Here is a 17,279-nt window from a genome sequence, read left to right as displayed (position 1 = left end):
GGGGGGGGGTCAAAGAACCAACACTGTGGGGGGCCCAGCCCACCACCCATTTTCTTCTGTTTCCTTAACGGACTGTAGAAAAGGGCAAGAGTCCAGTAGAACCTTAAAGACTAACAAAAATATTTTCTGGTAGGGTATGAGCTTTCGTGACTAAAGACTAACAAAAATATTAAAGACTAACAAAAATATTTTCTGGTAGGGTATGAGCTTTCGTGAGCTCATACCCTACCAGAAAATATTTTTGTTAGTCTTTAAGGTGCTACTGGACTCTTGCCCTTTTCTACTACTGCAGACAGACTAACACGACTACCCACTGTGACTTAACGGACTGGTAACAGTTGATTTTGACCGACGCAAGTTGGAAAGTTTGGCAGCGGGCCCGAGGCGTGGCCCATGGGCTCTGTCGTAAAGTCCTGGCCCTGGCATCCCAAAACCTTGACACCGCTGACCTTAAGGGACAGATCTGTCATCAACCAAAAGCAAGCACAATTAATTCTATCTGCTGTTTCATGGGTGTTCTAATGAGTGTTCTAATGAATTATTCCTTCCCCAGAGGCGTTGGGATCAGGCAGGCCCAGCAGGCCACGCAGGACGACTAGGAGCGGCCGAGGCGGCCGCCCTGTGCCAAGTTTCCACTCTGCCCTCAGCTCTGTTTAGCACAATCCGCACATAGGATCCAAGAGGAAAGAGCCTGGCTGACCTCAGTGAGGTCACTCTGAAAGCCAGGCTGGGGGAGGCTCTCGGCCCCCTCAGCACAGGATTTGCCAAGCAGAAGGAGGAACCCAGCAGGCCAGACCTTGTCGAAGCAGACGAGATTCAGCTGGCCGCAGATGTTGATCCTTTGCGGGCTGATGCAGAAGATGCCGACCTTCTTCAGTCGCCTCTGTGCATAAACAATCCCAGCAGTCATTGCAGCGGGCAGTGCGGGGGGGACGGTGATGGTGATGATGTCAAGAGACTCAATGATGATGATGCCAGCAGGAACCTGCAAGAAGAGGACGAAGACGACGAAGGCCAGTGAGCTCAAGCAGGCACATGGGGCTTGCCTGGGAACACTCTTCAAAGAACTCATGGGAGATAAGACCATTGTTTGGAATCGTGCGGTGCTCCTGAGCCCCAGGATCGGTGTTTCTAAAGGATATTCATCGAACGAGCAAGAGATGAGGGGCCAGGGCCTCAATCCAACAGTTGCCCTGAGCGTCTGCACCATTGCATTCCCACCTGCCCAACTGCAGCAGGGCTATGGAGGGAAACTGGAATCGGACATGCCTCTTGCAAGAAGAGGCTGTGGATCTACTGCGTCTTGAGGCTAACCCAAGAGTTCACGGAGTCAGAGAAGAAAAGAATACCTTATGAAGAATGCTGTTGACAACCGTATACAGAAATCCAACACCGGCCACCCCAACAAGAAAGAGCAAGAACATGTAGGCATCCCTGTAGAGCTTAAAATCGGTCGGCTTTGGGTACAAGATGGAACGCACCAGCTGCCCCTTCGACGTGCTGAAGCCTACAAGAGACAAAAGGGAGCTTTAGAGAACCCTGAAGGAGCAGCAAACACACCTGCACACACACATAAGAACATAAGAAAGGCCCTGCTGGATCAGACCAAGGCCCATCAAGTCCAGCAGTCGGTTCACACAGTGGCCAACCAGGTGCCTTTAGGAAGCCACAAACAAGACGACTGCAGCAGCACCATCCTGCCTGTGTTCCATCGCACCCAAAATAATAGGCATGCTCCTCTGATACTAGAGAGAATAGGTATGCGGCATGACCAGTATCCATTCTAACTAACAGCCATGCATACCCCTCTCCTCCATGAATATGTCCACTCCCCTCTTAAAGCTCTCCAAGCTGGCAGCCATCACCACATCCTGGGGCAGGGAGTTCCACAATTTAACTATGCGTTGTGTGAAAAAATACTTCCTTTTATCTGTTTTGAATCTCTCGCCCTCCAGCTTTAGCAGATGACCCCGTGTTCTAGTATTATGGGAGAGGGAGAAAAACTTCTCCCTGTCCACTCTCTCCAAACCATGCATAATTTTATAGACCTCTATCATGTCTCCCCTCAGCCGCCTTCTTTCCAAGCTAAACAGCCCTAAGCGTCTTAACCGCTCCCCATAGGACAGTTGCTCTAGTCCCCTAATCATTTTGGTTGCTCTTTTCTGCACTTTCTCAAGCTCTGTAATATCCTTTTTTAGGTGTGGTGACCAGAACTGTACACAGTATTCCAAGTGTGGTCTCACCATAGATTTGTACAAGGGCAGTATGATATCAGCAGTTTTATTCTCTATTCCTCGTCTAATTATGGCCAGCATGCAATTTGCCTTTTTTACAGCAGCAGCAGCACACTGGGTTGACATCTTCATTGAGCTATCCACTACCACCCCAAGATCCCTTTCTTGGTCTGTCGCTGCCAGCACAGATCCCATCAGTGTATATGGGAAGTTGGGATTTTTTGTCCCAATATGCATCACTTTACACTTGCTCACATTGAATCTCATTTGCCATTTTAATGCCCATTCTTCCAGTACGCAGAGATCCTTCTGGAGCTCTTCACAGTTCGATTTTGTTTTAACAACCCTAAATAATTTGGTATCATCTGCAAACTTGGCCACCTCACTGTTTAACCCCAACTCCAGGTCATTGATGAACGGGTTGAAAAGCACCGGTCCCAACACAGATCCCTGAGGGACCCCACTGCTCACATCCCGCCATTGGGAGAACTGACCATTGATTCCTACTCTCTGCTTCCTATTTTTCAGCCAGCTCTCAATCCGTAAGAGGACTTGTCCTCTTATCCCATGACTATGAAATTTGCTTAGCAGTCTTCGGTGGGGGACTTTGTCAAAAGCTTTTTGGAAATCCAAATACACAATATCCACAGGCTCATTCCTGCCCACATGCTTGTTGACGCTTTCAAAAAACTCTAACTGGTTAGGGAGACAGGACCTACCCTTACAGAAGCCATGTTGGGTCTTGCCCAGCAGACCTTGTCCTTCTATATGCTTGACAATTCTATCTTTAATAATGCTTTCCACTAATTTACCCGGAACAGACGTTAAGCTAACTGGCCTGTAATTTCCTGGGTCCCCCCTGGAACCTTTTTTAAAAATGGGTGTTACATTGGCCATTCTCCAGTCCTCTGGGACAGAGCCTGATCGAAGGGACATAATACATATCTTTGCTAGAAGTTCAGCAATTTCCCATTTGAGTTCTTGAAGAACTCTAGGATGAATACCATCTGGTCCCTGTGACTTGTTAGTTTGCAGTTTGTCTAGATGTTCTAGGACTTCCTGCCTTGTTACCACTATTTGCCTCAGTTCCTCATTTTCCCCTCTCCAAAATCTCTGTTCAGGAGAAGGAATCTGCCCTGTATCTTCAACAGTGAAGACAGATGAGAAGAATTCATTTAGTTTTTCAGCAATCACTTTATCCTCCCTTAGAGTTCCTTTACTCCCATTGTCATCCAATGGTCCAACTGCTTCCCTAGCTGGTTTCCTACTCCTAATATACTTAAAGAATTTCTTATTGTTTGTTTTGATGTGTTTAGCAATAAGCCCCTCAAAATCTTTTTTGTATCTCTAATTATCTGCTTGCATTTCCTTTGTGCAAGTTTGTGTTTGCTTCTGTTCGCCTCGTTTGGGCAAACCTTCCAGTCTCTGAAGGAAGACTTTTTTCCTCTAATTGCTTCCTTCACCTTACCCGTTAGCCATGGTGGTGACCTCTTGGACTTATTACCACCTTTCCTGACCTGCGGTATACAAGCTAGCTGAGCCTCTAGTAATGTGGACTTGAGTAACCCCCAAGCCTTTTCAAGAGATTTAACCCTCTTAACTGTTCCTTTCAACTTCCTTTTTACCAGTTTTTTCATTTTAGAGAAGTTCCCTATTTTAAAGTCAAAGGTAATTGTGTGAGATTTCCCAGTCACTTTCCCACTTACATCTAAATTAAATTTGATGCCATTGTGATCACTATTGCCAACTGGCTTAACTACATCCACATCCCACACTAAGTCACCGGCAGCACCACAGAGTATTAAATCCAGGATCGCTTCCCCTCTGGTTGGGTCTATGACCAACTGTTCGAGGGCACAGTCATTTAGAATGTCTAAAATTTTTATCTCTTTGGCTTGTCTGGAGCATACATTTATCCAATCAATATGAGGGAAGTTGAAGTCTCCCATTATTACTACTTCGTTACCTTTACATGCTTCCTTAATTTCATTCTCCATCTCAAGATCACCCTGAGCCATTTGGTCAGGGGGCCGGTAGAACGTCCGAAGTACTAAATCTCCTTTGGGACCCGAAATTGTCACCCATAAGGATTCTGTGGACGAGTCTGCCCTTTTTATGATCTCTAGCTTATTAGACAATATGCCTTCCTTGATATGCATAGCAACACCCCCTCCAATACGCCCTTCCCTGTCATTTCTATACAGTTTGTAACCAGGGATGACTGTATCCCACTGGTTCTCTCCCCTCCACCAGGTTTCTGTAATGCTCACTATATCTATGTTTTCTCTTAAAACCATGCACTCTAATTCCCCCATTTTTGCTTGGAGGCTTCTAGCATTAGCATAGAAACACCACACTGTTTCTCTCTTCCGACTTGCCTGGCATGTGCCTTTGGGCATCATTCTTTTCCCATTCCCTTTCATGTCCAAGTAATTCCCATGTGGGCAATCTGAAACAATTTTCCCTTTGTCCATATGCACTGAGTTTGCCCGAACCGGATGCTTCTCAGCTCCTGTCGGCTTTCCCCCCAGGTTCAGTTTAAAAGCTGCTCTGCCACCTTTTTTATATTATGCACCAGCAGTCTGGTTCCATCCTGGTTCAAGTGGAGCCCATCCCTTTTGTATAGGCCCGGCTTGTCCCAAAATGTTGCCCAGTTCCTTACAAATCTAAAGCCCTCTTCCCTGCACCACCGTCTCATCAATGCATTGAGACTCACCAACTGTGCCTGCCTAGCTGGTCCTGCACGTGGAACAGGTAGCATTTCTGAAAAAGCTACATTGGAGGTCCTGGCTTTCAGTCACCTGCCTAGCAACCTAAATTTGGATTCCAAGACCTCCGGACTACATTTCCCCACGTCGTTGGTGCCAACATGCACCACAACCACTGGCTCCTCCCCAGCACTATCTACCAGACTACCTATATGACGGGTAATGTCCGCAACCTTCGCACCAGGCAGGCAAGTCACCGTGCGGTCCATGCACCCACCAGAAACCCAGCTATCTACATTCCTAAGGATTGAATCCCCCACTACAAGAAGCCCCCTCCCCTCTGAGGCACATCCTCGGTACGAGAGGATATCTGTTCATCCACCAAGGAAGAGGTCCCTTCTAAGGAACCACATTCCCCTACCTCAGTGAGATGGCCTCCTTCCCCAAGGGCTCCACCATCCGTGACTGGCAGGTTGCCATCACCTTGGGACTGGGATGTGACTATTTCATCCGTCACCTCTCTCTCTGCCTGCCTCAGCTCCTCCAGTTGAGCTACCTTGGCCTCAAGGAAGTGAACTCGCTTCCTGAAAGCCAGGAGCTCCCCACACCGAGCACACACCCACGACTTCTGTCCAGCAGGCAGATAATCATACATGTGACACTCCATGCAGCACACTGGATAGCCCCCCAACCCCTGCTGGCTTTCTACCTTCGTAACTGCTATTTTATTTAGTTATTAATTATTATATTATTCTTGGGTGTTGTAACCCTGCCTTTTACTCTCTTGCACTCTTCCTGTACCAAATAAGAACTGAGTGCCGAAGTTCCTTGCCCTGCAGCTATCTGCTACTAATTCACAGGGATATTCAGTTGTGTGGTACTCCAACTGGATGGAGCAGTTACTCTGCCAAGATAACAAGATTTTATACTCACCCTACAGATCCCCAGTCACGATCCACAGGCTAAGAGCCACAGGGCAAGAGCAGGAGCCTTGGAATTTAAATGCTTACAGCCCCCACCTCTCTCACACAAGCTCCAATCACAACAGCCCCACTTAACAAGGTAACAATCAAGCTTTCAGGCAGCTATCAACCTTAATCACCCACTGGCACAACAACTACAATCCTCTCCCAGCAAACCTCAATTAAATTCTCAGTTTAGTTAGGCTTCCCAGTGTTTAAAAAAGGCAAAGTTTAAACTCACCCCTGCCTGTAGTCCCCAGCTTAGCTCAGCTGAATCAAAATGCAGCCTCTGGAGAGCAGGAGCCTTGGAATTTAAATGCTCACAGCCCCCACCTCTCTCACACAAGCTCCAATCACAACAGCCCCACTTAACAAGGTAACAATCAAGCTTTCAGGCAGCAATCAACCTTAATCACCCACTGGCACAACAACCACAATCCTCTCCCAGCAAACACAACTATGCCACCGGTTAGGAAGCAGATGGATTCTTTAACGGCGCAGAAAATCCGACCATAACTGTGCCTAGCTCTTTGGGAAGGCCCCCCAACAGAAGGGTTACGGAGTGATCTTCAAGCACAAAGAAGCTCTTCAGAAGGAGGGGCTTCCTTAACAAAGAGGCGAGACCCTCCTGCACCCAACATACAAACACACCCCAGTAGAAAGTATCGCCTGTGTCAAAGCCAGCAAGGACCGCTGTCTACCAGCGACTACCAAGAGTCACGGTCAGAGGAGTCCGGACTGGGCAAGAGGGCAGGTTCCCCCCGGCATGAAAGGGTCTTTTGGCAGCCCCTTTGAGGCTGGCTGTGGAGAAAGCAGGATGGCTTTGGTGCACCACAGGAGGTGCACCCGAAAATCCAGGCTGGCTCGCTGCAAGACCCAAGAGGTCAAAAAATAAGGCCAAGGCCAAGGGTGTGTGTGTGTGCAAGTAAAGTACAAAAAAAAGAAGGTATTTTTATTTCTCAGCTAAAAATTCCCCACACATTCCACTAACAGGCTTCTTCAGGGGAAGCTGTATAAGTCTTTCAGTGTTCCTCCAACAAGAGCACAAGATCTTGGCCTTATTTTTTAATCTCTCAGTGATGGGTGCGGCCCTTTTATTTGCTCACTGCAAACTCCAAACACAAAACCCATGCAAGGCCTTTTATTACAGCCAACCAAACTCCACACTTTGTGCAATCGACTCTTGAGGACCATGAAGCCGCCTGAAGAGTCCTGTAAAACTCAACGAGCATGCACAGTGGGCCGCGTTCCAGGCAGGGCACGTTTCTAGGCAAAGCCCCCACAGCTGCCAAAGAAGCACTGAGACCACCAGCAATAGCAGGAACAGGTAGTGGCTAATTTCACACCTGCTGAGAGCGCCTGAATGAAGGCAGACATCTTCTCACCTACTACAGCTGTCCAGTTAGGGTAGCTAATCTATGGCGAGGCATGCTTCACACAAGGGGGTGGGGTGCTGCTGCCAATGCTTATGCCGAAGCCTTTTGTGCATTGCTGGGGCCTCTCGCCCGCCCAGGCAATTCAGCTCCTTCTGCCCCCCTTCCCCATTCTCTCCTCTTTCCTGATGGGTGCACACGGGGGGGGGGGGCATGCACACTGAGAACCTACCCCACATATCTGAAACTGGGTCCAGCCCAGGCAGGGCCCCGTCACACACAGGGTGCCACAAGATTCCCTTCCCTGCTGTGACCAGTGAACCCAGCTGCCTGCCTGCGATCCTTCAGGAAGAAGCCGTGAGGGGGTTCACACAAGGCAGCAAGGCAGAGTGGTCAGAGAGCAAGATGGAGGCGAGGGCCGCCTAAGTGCAAACTTCCAGAAAACCTGACCTGACAAACGTGGGCCAGTCACTGCCTCTACTCTACCTGCAAGGTTGTTGTCAGGAGACAGAGGGGCAGCATGCGACTCCTCCCCCCGAGCCCTTTGGTGGAGAGGTGGGATAAAAAGGTAATAAGCAAATGAAGCAGTCCTTCATGAAGCTCTGGTGCGGAGCAAGAGAAAAACCCCAGTCCAAACCGCTGGAGAATTCCTTCTCTCCCCTCCCCAGAGCCACGTGCCCACCATGCCTGAGCCGCACAGGCCTCCAACCACAGCCAGGCAAACCCACTGACCCGTCCGGACCACGACAGCCTTGACCAACTCTGCCGTGTAGAAGCGGGTCTGGATGACGGTGGTGCCACAGAAGAGGGTGTGCCGCCGGTGCCCCTCTGGGCTGTAGGCTTCGGCCTCCAGGGCTTTGGGGTCCTCGCTGGGATTCGGGAGGTTGGTCTTGGTGACGGGGACGCTCTCGCCTGAAATGGGAGGAAAGGAGGGGCTGCTGAGGCCCCCAGACACACAGCCACTCGGCCACTGGAGGCTACGGGGGGGGGGGGGGGACTCTTCCATCGGGCAGCTGCTCTCTAGCGGGGTCTCAAGGGGGGAAAGGAGACCCCTCCCTCAAGGCCCCTTCCGCGCACCAAGCGCCAATGGCAGGCTGACTCCAGGGGGGGCCTCTTCCCAGCGTGCTCCCAGCCCGGGAAGGGCCCCCTGTCCAGATGAGCCAATCTGCCTACCTGTCAGCATGCTCTCGTTGACAATGCAAGTGCCGCTGACCAGCACCGCGTCACACGGCATGATCATCCCATTCAAGGGGATCACGATGACGTCTCCAGGCACGAGGTCCGTAGACAGGATCTCTTCTATGCCTGAAGGTGGGAGAGAAAACAGGAAAATATGCACAGGCCCTCCCCAATAACAACAACCCCCCCTTGCTGGAGCCACGTCAGCCTGGTGCTGCGGAAGGCAGTGAGTGCAGAAAGGGCCGGGAGGGGGGGGGGTGACCAGCAAGAGACCGGAACAGGAGTACACACATACACACCCCACACCACTTTCCAGGCTCAGCAGGCAGACCCTGTGGTCCCAAGAGGAGGGGGAGGCCTCAAGCACAAACCACATGCTAATGCGCCTCCACTGTCCATTGAGCATGGGAGGAACAGGTTTTGATCCACTGAAGTGCTTGACTGGGGGGGGGAGGGATAGGTGTGAGGGAAGCCAGACCAGAGGAGAGGAGCAGCTCTACACGGGAGTAGTAGAAAGACCTATAAGACCGGCTGGCCGGCTGCACCCGAGGGAGGCAGTAGCAGGGCTGGGGTGTGAAGCGCCAAGAAAAAAACCCCTCCCAACCCAAGCACCAAGAGGCCAGGGCCCCAGGAGGACCCATCCAGACACAGACCTTCCCCAAGCAGCGACGCCCCTCCGCCCTACCTTGATCTGCTGTGCTGACCGACACCCTCACGACGCTGTGCGCCACCACCATGTCGTGGAGCATCATGTATTGCTGAGGAGAGAAGGAGAAGCGGTCTCAGGCAGAAGCACGGGGCCCCTCTCCAGAACGCGCAGAGTTGGCTTCTGTCCCAAGAGATGCTGAGGGACAGGAACACCCGGCCCCAAATGGGGCAGACAAATCCAGAGCAGGAGAAAACACCCCCAAGCCCAGCCCACACATACCCCCAGGAGACCGCACTGGGCAAATAAGATCCCCCAACGTGGCCATCGTTGTTAGCAACACTGGCCGACAACCCCTGAAGGCAGCGTCTGCGCCTCCTCCACTGGCCCCACTGAGAGGCCTGAGTGTCCGAAATGGGGCTGTGGAATCCGGGAAGGGCCAGAGGACAGCCAGCAGGCAGAGGGAGGCACCCTGGCTGGCAGAGAAGTGATAGGGGCCAGCTGGAGACTGTCCTCTGGGCCCCCATCATCATCCTGTGCTCCTTCAGCCCCATTCCAAGTACAGCTTCTCTTCCCCTTGGGAAGCTCCTCTCTGGAGCCCCTTGACCTCGGGGAGCGAAACGCTTAGGGCTGATTTGTTTGGAAAGAAGGCAGTTAAGGGGAGACATGATAAGAGGTCTATAAAATTATATATGTTATGGAGAGAGTGGACAGGAAGAAGCTTTTCTTCCTCTCTTATAATACTAGAATGCAGGATCATCTGCTGAAGCTGGAGGGTGAGAGATTCAAAACAGATACAAGTATTTCTTCACACAACACATAGTTAAATTGTGGAACTCCCTGCCCCAGGATGTGATGATGGCTGCCAACTTGGAAGGTTTTCAGAGGGGAGTGGACATGTTAATGGAGGAGAGGGCTATTCATAGCTACTAGACAAAATGGCTACTAGTCATGATGCATCCCTATTCTCTCCAGGATCAGAGGAACACGCCTATTTTATGAGGTGCTGTGGAACACAGGCAGGATGGTGCTGCTGCAGTCGTTTGTGGGCTTCCTAGAGGCACATAGCTGGCCACTGTGTGAACAGACTGCTGGACTTGATGGGACTTGATCTGACCCTGCAAGGCCTTTCTTATGTTTTTATGGGTGCTTGCTTAGATTCTGCCCCATGGGTAAAAGTGAGGGAGGAGTAAAATGCGGATCTGGGGCATTGGGGCTGAAATTTATTTTTTAAAGCTGGCAGTTGTACTGATGAAATGTAGGCGTATTTTGAAATGGGCTCTGTGTTTTATGAGGCCCGGAAGCCCAGAGCAACCCTGCAAAGGGGGGGGGGGGAGAGGAGGAGGAGGAGAAGACCTCAGAACAGACACCCTGCGAGGTAGGTGAGGTTGAGCGAGCTGTGACTAGCCCAAGGTCATCCAACTGGTTTTATGTGGAGGAGTGGGGAATCAAACCTGGTTCTCCAGATCAGAGTCCACTGCTCCAAACCACCGCTACACCACGCTGGCTCTTTCCAGCCCCCTCTCTCTGCTCTCTCACAGTCCCGCCACGGGCTCTGGCCTCCTTCGAGGGCAGCCACCGCCGCCGAGTGCTCGGGAGGCCTGCTCATCTCCTCGCAGTGTACTAGAGTGAGGGTTTTATTTCTCCCAGTGCAGCCAAACCTGAAAATCCCTCAACCCGTACATTGAGCAGCACCAGGCAGGATCAGGCCACAGGCTCAACCAGCATCTTCTGCTGAGCAGGCAGCAGCCACCCAAGAGATCCTGGAAGGGCAGCGAGGAGGAGTACCACCCTGGCACGTCTCCGAGTGGCAGTGAGGGGCACACAAAGGGGCCCCTCGGCCTGGGCCGACTGCGATAGGCATGGCCATCTGAGACTCTGCAGCGTCTGCCGCCAGCAGGCTGAGATCGTTCTCAGAACTGCGTCCCTCCCTAGGAACCTTCTGGAAAGCTCAGCTGCTGCCCTGACTAGAATGATTCAGTCCTAAAAGATCTTCCAGACCAGCACGAAACTGGGACAGAAGGGAGCTCGTCTTTGACTTCCTCTGGAGTCCAGGAACGCACGGGGGAAGTGGGAGGGAAGCGGGCTCCGTGGTTCCTGTGGAACCTCCAGGTCCCCGGGAGCCCTACCTTGCGGATGGTGTACAAGGAGCTCGCAACAGACACCAGAGACATGATCACAATGGCCAGCGCATAGTAGTAGTACTCGTCAGTGCTCCACAGGATCACACTGAATAGCTGGAAAATGTAAAACGGATTGAGAACCTGGGCAGGGCAACAGACAGGCAGGGAGGGGAGAAAAGCAAGGTAGGTTAGACCCTTGGCAGAAAGCATTTTTATTTATTTAACAATTTAATGCCGCCTTTCCACCCAATCAGGGCCACTAAGGTGGCAGCACATGAAATACATTAAAACATTTGAACAATTAGTAACAGGAAGGGCCTCCCCTGGCTCACCAGCCAAAGCCGTAGAAAGACCCCTCCCCCGGCCACCGCTGCCACCTGTTTATGCAACAGGAAACCGGGGTGTGTGTGTGTCCAGGAGCACCCCAAGCTACGAACCGACTCCTCCAGGGGGAGTGCAACTCCCACCCAAAATGAAGACCCTCCGCCCATGCTCTCCGCTGCACTTGGAAGTCTCGTAGGACTTAATTTGACAGACACCTTTTAAAACCAGGGCAACTCCTCGTGTGTCAGAAAGGGAACTACCTGCCCCCCACCCCACCCCCAAAGCAGGAAGGAGCTGGAAAAAGGGCACTGGTGTGGCACAACTGCCCCCCCCCCCAATAACCACTGCCAGTTCTTACCTCCTTAATCAAAAGTTTAAAAACGGAAGGCACCTTCACGGCAATCTCATTGACTCCGTAGAATAATCTCCTATATTAAGACATGATTTTTAAGAAGAGTTGAAAATCCTGCTTGTCAATACAGAGAATTTCCTTTCCACCCTACAGCGGCAAGAGTCGGCAGCGGATGGGATATGGCGCACGAGGGAAGGCAGGGTGCAACACCAGCTCATATGAGCAACAGGCCACAAATCACATGACTAGGAGCGGGGCTGGGGCGAGAAAAAACACCACACTGGTGGGAGGGGCCAAAGAAACAATGAGCTGTCGTCCCCCACCCCCCATTTCCCCGAATTCAGGTGTAGTTCCCCAAGTGGCAAAAGCCAGCCTCACCACTCGGCATGACTCAGCCACGCCCAGGTAAGAGCAATGGAGGGGGCATGGCTTGGACCAAGGGGCAGACCAGTGCAGGGGCAACCCGAGGCCGTGGGTGGGTGGAGGATTCTCTGCCGGGACTCCCTCCGTTTGGTTGGTGTCCAACTTTGCCCATGTGTGCCACAGACAGGGCACAGGGCAGAGCGGGGCTTCTGCTAGCACACGGGCTGCCCCTTGGATGCCCTAGCAGAGGCAGCTTGGCACCACCTCTGGAGGTCTTCTAGCGAAAGCACAGAGGGACGACCGTGGCAAGCCAGGGCTGCTGGCCTTCAAGACAGGCAGAGGTCTGCCTGACGCAGCTCACTGGGGACCCAACGCACCCATGGGTGACACAGGCAGGAACGACTCCGCCACACCCTCCTCCTCTCTGGACTCTGCCCTTCCCAGCAGCGGCAGCGGCCCTGTGTTACCCTGCAGCGTACCAGCACCTTGCCCACGTGAGACCGCGAACCTTCAGCCCAAAGGCTCCAGTTGGAAGTTCTTTTAGAGTCAACTGCGTGCCCACTGGGCTACCCCGCCACCCCCTTTGCCCTCGCATGTCCTCTGCTGTGGCTTCCTCACTGGGGAACGGCCTGCCTGAGGAGGCCAGGAAGGCTCCCGCCCTCCTGGCATTCCCCGAACACTGTGAAACGGAACTCTTCAGGGGGGCTATTCTGATCCAGGGAATCAAACGGTAGTTTGCAGTGCAATGGTTCAGGAGGGAAAAGATTGTAGTCTATGTAGTTTGGTTTATTGGAGGCCGTTACCTGGCTCTTACTGCACTGTGGTCTATTCTATTATTTATTTATTGGCACTGTGTACCGTGTTTCCCCGAAAATAAGACATACCCATAAAAGAAGCCGTAGCAGCATTTCTAAGCATTTGCTTAATATAAGCCATACCCCGAAAATAAGGCACCCTGGGGCTGGTGTGGAGAAGACCAGGAGGAGCCCGGCTGAGCAGATGCAGTCTCCCGGGGCTGCTTCAAAGGCCTGGCAACCAGCGCGCCCGGGGCTGGGGTGGAAAAGACCAGGAGGAGCCCAGCTCAGCAGATGCAGTCTCCCGCAGCCGCTTCAAAGGCTCTGCAACCAGCGCGCCCGGGCCTGTGGGGGCGGGGAAGACAGGAGGAGCCCAGCTGAGCAGATGCAGTCTCCCGCGGCCACTTCAAAGGCCCGGCAACCAGCGTGGCCCGGGCCTCTGGGGGCGGGACCGGAAGGGGGTGGTAAGGGGAGAACGGGAGCCGAGAGGGAGGACAGTTCTGATTCCCTCGGAATAAGACATCCCCTGAAAATAAGCCATAGTGTGTCTTCTTGAGGAAAAATAAATATAAGACAGTGTCTTATTTTCGGGGAAACACGGTATATGATATACATGACTCAATAAAGGAAGCCACAGCCTTTAATTTGCAAGATCTGAGCAAGGCTGTCAAAGATAGGACATTTTGGAGGACTTTCATTCATAGGGTCGTCATGAGTTGGAAGCGACTTGACAGCACTTAACACACACATATGATATACAGTGAGGAAAAAATTAAAAACGGAATAGACCACAGTGTAGTAAGGGGCCCTCGTTAGTACCTGGATGGGCCCAAGTATCAAGCCATCGAGACCTGCTGCAAGGGGCCGGAGGCTAGGGGGCGGGATGGGCAGACTCAGCAGTGCTCAGGATGCACTTTGACATAGGCAGGCTCAGGGGGTCTCACTCTCCCCCCGCCCCATCAGCCCCATTAGGGTCCCCCAGAGTGCCACAAGCACAGGCAGCGGGGGAATCCACTCTCTCCACCAACAAGTGCATCGCTCCGGCTCTGCCTCTTCCTGCCATGTGACTGATGTCACACCCCTTCCGGTCACACGCTTGTAGGTCAGTGGGGCCTCCCCTTGCTGCTGCCTGGGCTGAAGACCTTTCACAGGCAGGCTGCCTGGAGCTTTGGGCTTGGACATTTCAAACCCAGCAGCGTCAAAGGAAGGGCCAGCTGCCTGATGCAGTCCTGACCGGCACAGATTTGCCCAGAGCTCAAGAGAAGCTCCTAACCAGCACCAACAGCTGGTGCTGAGTTGGGCGCCGCCCTCCCGAGAGCCGGAAACCATATTTCAACCCTGACAACCAGCTGGAAGTCCTAAGGAGCTGGAAAGACCAGGCACCTGGGAGGATTCCTCTCTCAATTTATAGGTTTGGCACCCAAACCTAGAAACGTCAAGTTACTTTTTAAAGGAAAACCTCCGCTCTAAGTCACTAACCACCCCACCCGCCCACAGACACTGCCTTGAGTGTGAATAATTGTCCCCACCCCGCATGTTAACAACCAGCCATGTACTGTTACCAGGATGGGAATCAGGTGTCGGAAGAGTACCTGTAATCACGGATCCCTTTTGCTAGACCAGCACTGTGCTCACGATGGATGGAAGAACAGGAAACGGATTCGTCCAGGCCCCTAAAGCAAGCAGAGATGATCGGGTGAAACGGGTGTTCCCGAGACGCAGAAGAGGTGGCTTTCCTTCTGCATTACACCTCTGAGGGCGCCCAGAAAACCACAGCACCTCTTACTTTATGGAGCTGAAGTTTTGCACCCCCTCGTTCCAGAAGTACTTCACGCTGTGGTGGGTGAAATGCCGGATCTGCAAGGCAGAGAGAGGCAGTTTGTAGGATGGTCCCTGGCCCTCGCTCACAGGGGCGCCTCCGAACCGAGGACGGAAGCGCAGGAGGGCTGGGAACTCAGAGCAGGAGGCAGTGCCACCACGCCACTCCAGAGCCCCACGCCAGCCAGAAAAGCTGAGCACAGCCATGGGTAGGGGGATGCAAACAGCTGCCCCTGCCACCAGCTCATTGCTAGGGGCCAAGGTTTGTGTTGCTGCAGCCAGTCTCAGCAGCGCTCTGCTAGTGCAACTCCATCTTGGGATCAACACAACCCCTCACACGGGGTGTGTGTGTGTGTGGGGGGGGGAACTAACTACATGTGGAGGGGGGCTCCTCACTGACTGCTTATAGAGCAAGCCCCCTCCGGAAAGCAACCATTGGTAGTCAGCACCCCCACCCCCACATATCCGTGACAGATGCCAGAAGAATTCCGCGCAGTGGGGGTACCTCCTGTAGGTGACCCTGGGAGAATCTGTGCCGATCCTTCTCTTCAGTGGCCTCTGCATGTAAACGGTCACTGATGCCGTTGGTCATCGCCTCGGCCATGAACGCCGGAGTCTGCAGCGGACTGGATCCCAGAGAAAGCACAACGCGAACCTTTGCGCAAAACCAGCTGTGGAATTCGTCCTGGAGACACAAAAAGGAGAGAAAAAGGCTTTCCAAACTGACAGCTGCGTGAGGGCCACAGCTCCAGACAGACTAGCCACTGGTCACTACACGGCCACTCCTCCCTCTCTGGGAACTGCTGACCCCCACCCAGAGGAAGATGCTGCTGATAAAACAGGCCCTCGTATTGCAGCGGGCCAGGAGAGAGCAAACAAAGACACGCCAGCCTGCCAGTTTTCTGGAGTGAGAGATGGCCCTGAGTCTCCTCTAGCCATCTCATGCCCTGGCCGTGAAAAGAGGGGGTCCTGAGAGGGCTCGGGGCCCTAGAGCTGGTGCTCACCGTGGTCCTCAGAAGCACCACCTGGCAGCCCCGGAGAGGGGCCCTCCTGCACATCGCTTTCACACACCATTCGGGCATCCAGTAGAGGAGGAGGAGAAGGAAACCGCCAGAGCAAAGCACCCCTGCGGCGACCAAGGCCAACTTCCACCGGCAGAGGTTGTAACCGTAGATCTCCTGCAGGGAACAACCGGGGGAAGCCCATCAAGAGATACTGACGGAAGAGCTCCAGAGTGTGATGTTCGGGGCCAGAACTGCTCCCTCCCAGAAGCACCACAAAGCAAGGTTTGGAGAATGACAGGCCCGTGGCGAGCCAGTCCCTGGCAGAAGGGGACCCCTCTCCCCACCCCTGGCTCCAGAGCAAGGAGCCCTTTGCGCCTCCGGCCTTAAGTTCCAAGGGTGCCCCCCTCAGGGGTGGCAGAAACGCCCTGCAAGCGTTTGCCCCAGAGAGGGAAGGCTGGCATTTCTGCACAGTTTAGAAGCGCCCATTACCATCTCCTCTTCCTCGCCTTTATTGATGAGCTTCCCCTCGTTCTCCATGTCCCCTGCGGCGTGGAATCCTCGGCCTCAGACACCGGGACGCCTGGAGGAGGGTGGGGGGGAAGGGGAGGACACGGACACCGTGAGGGGACGCTTGCTCAGGACGCCTCCATCCACAGGGCTTGCTGATGCCACCAGAAACCCAGAGCGCCAATGGGGAGGAAACAAGGATCCCTCTTGTGCCCCCCTCCCTCTGCGCTCTCTCTTGCTAAGGGACTGCAGGGAGTTGTACTGTGGAGACTGACTGAATCCCCACAGCAGTCAGGCTACAGGTGAGATAAGTCACCATCACCCTGCAGGGCAAGGAACACAGAACGCAGGGCCTCTGGCCCCAAAAGGGCCTCCCATCTTGGGCTGGAGACATGGAAAGCAAGAGCGTTCGTGTGGCTGAGTGGCTAGGGTCTTGGACTAGGGCCAGGGCGGGCAGAGTTCAAATCCCCACTCAACTGTGATGCTCACAAGGGGATCTCAAAGCCAGTCCTGAACCCCTGAACCTCCTCCACCTCGCAGGGTTGGTGTGAACGTAGAATGGACGGCTGGGCGGTGGTGCCCTGAGCTCTTCTGAGGAAGGGCGGCACGAGAACGTGACCGGGAGCATAGCCAGAGGAGGGGGTGACAATACTGAGGAAGCCTAAGTGTGTTTTTTGGGGACGGGGGGAATGGGAGCCCCACCTCCTGGGCAAACCAACGGTTTGAGGCCAGTTCCCAGAAAAACAAGAAGCGGGGAGGGCCCACTCCCCCCCCCATCATTGGATTTTTAATGCCTATCATTGTATCACCTGTACCCCTCAGACAAATAGATGCCTGGAGCCTGGGGCACTGCCCCACAGCCCCCTTCTCCCCCACACACACGTAGCTCAGT

The 17,279-nt window shown here is 53.2% G+C and overlaps 1 protein-coding gene across 1 annotated transcript in view; it reads right to left on the bottom strand.

The window, feature by feature from the left end:
* The window catches only part of ATP13A3 (ATPase 13A3), a 45,121-nt gene extending 28,704 nt beyond the window's left edge, over positions 1-16,417 (bottom strand). Inside the window, exons 1-12 of the mRNA XM_056850252.1 lie at positions 16,370-16,417; positions 15,881-16,054; positions 15,382-15,561; positions 14,845-14,915; positions 14,651-14,731; positions 11,908-11,977; positions 11,232-11,366; positions 9,142-9,214; positions 8,451-8,582; positions 8,010-8,189; positions 1,350-1,507; positions 797-985 (exon numbers count right to left, since the gene is read on the bottom strand). Of these exons, the coding sequence (XP_056706230.1) occupies positions 797-985; positions 1,350-1,507; positions 8,010-8,189; positions 8,451-8,582; positions 9,142-9,214; positions 11,232-11,366; positions 11,908-11,977; positions 14,651-14,731; positions 14,845-14,915; positions 15,382-15,561; positions 15,881-16,054; positions 16,370-16,417 (1,491 nt within the window). The remainder of the gene's footprint in view (positions 1-796; positions 986-1,349; positions 1,508-8,009; positions 8,190-8,450; positions 8,583-9,141; positions 9,215-11,231; positions 11,367-11,907; positions 11,978-14,650; positions 14,732-14,844; positions 14,916-15,381; positions 15,562-15,880; positions 16,055-16,369) is intronic.
* Positions 16,418-17,279: the final 862 nt, after the last annotated feature.

The sequence above is a fragment of the Euleptes europaea genome, chromosome 5 (assembly GCF_029931775.1).
Source record: "Euleptes europaea isolate rEulEur1 chromosome 5, rEulEur1.hap1, whole genome shotgun sequence".
Lineage (NCBI taxonomy): Eukaryota > Metazoa > Chordata > Lepidosauria > Squamata > Sphaerodactylidae > Euleptes > Euleptes europaea.
Note: the sequence above shows the minus strand (reverse complement) of the source record. Positions and strands in the feature narration are given on the sequence as shown.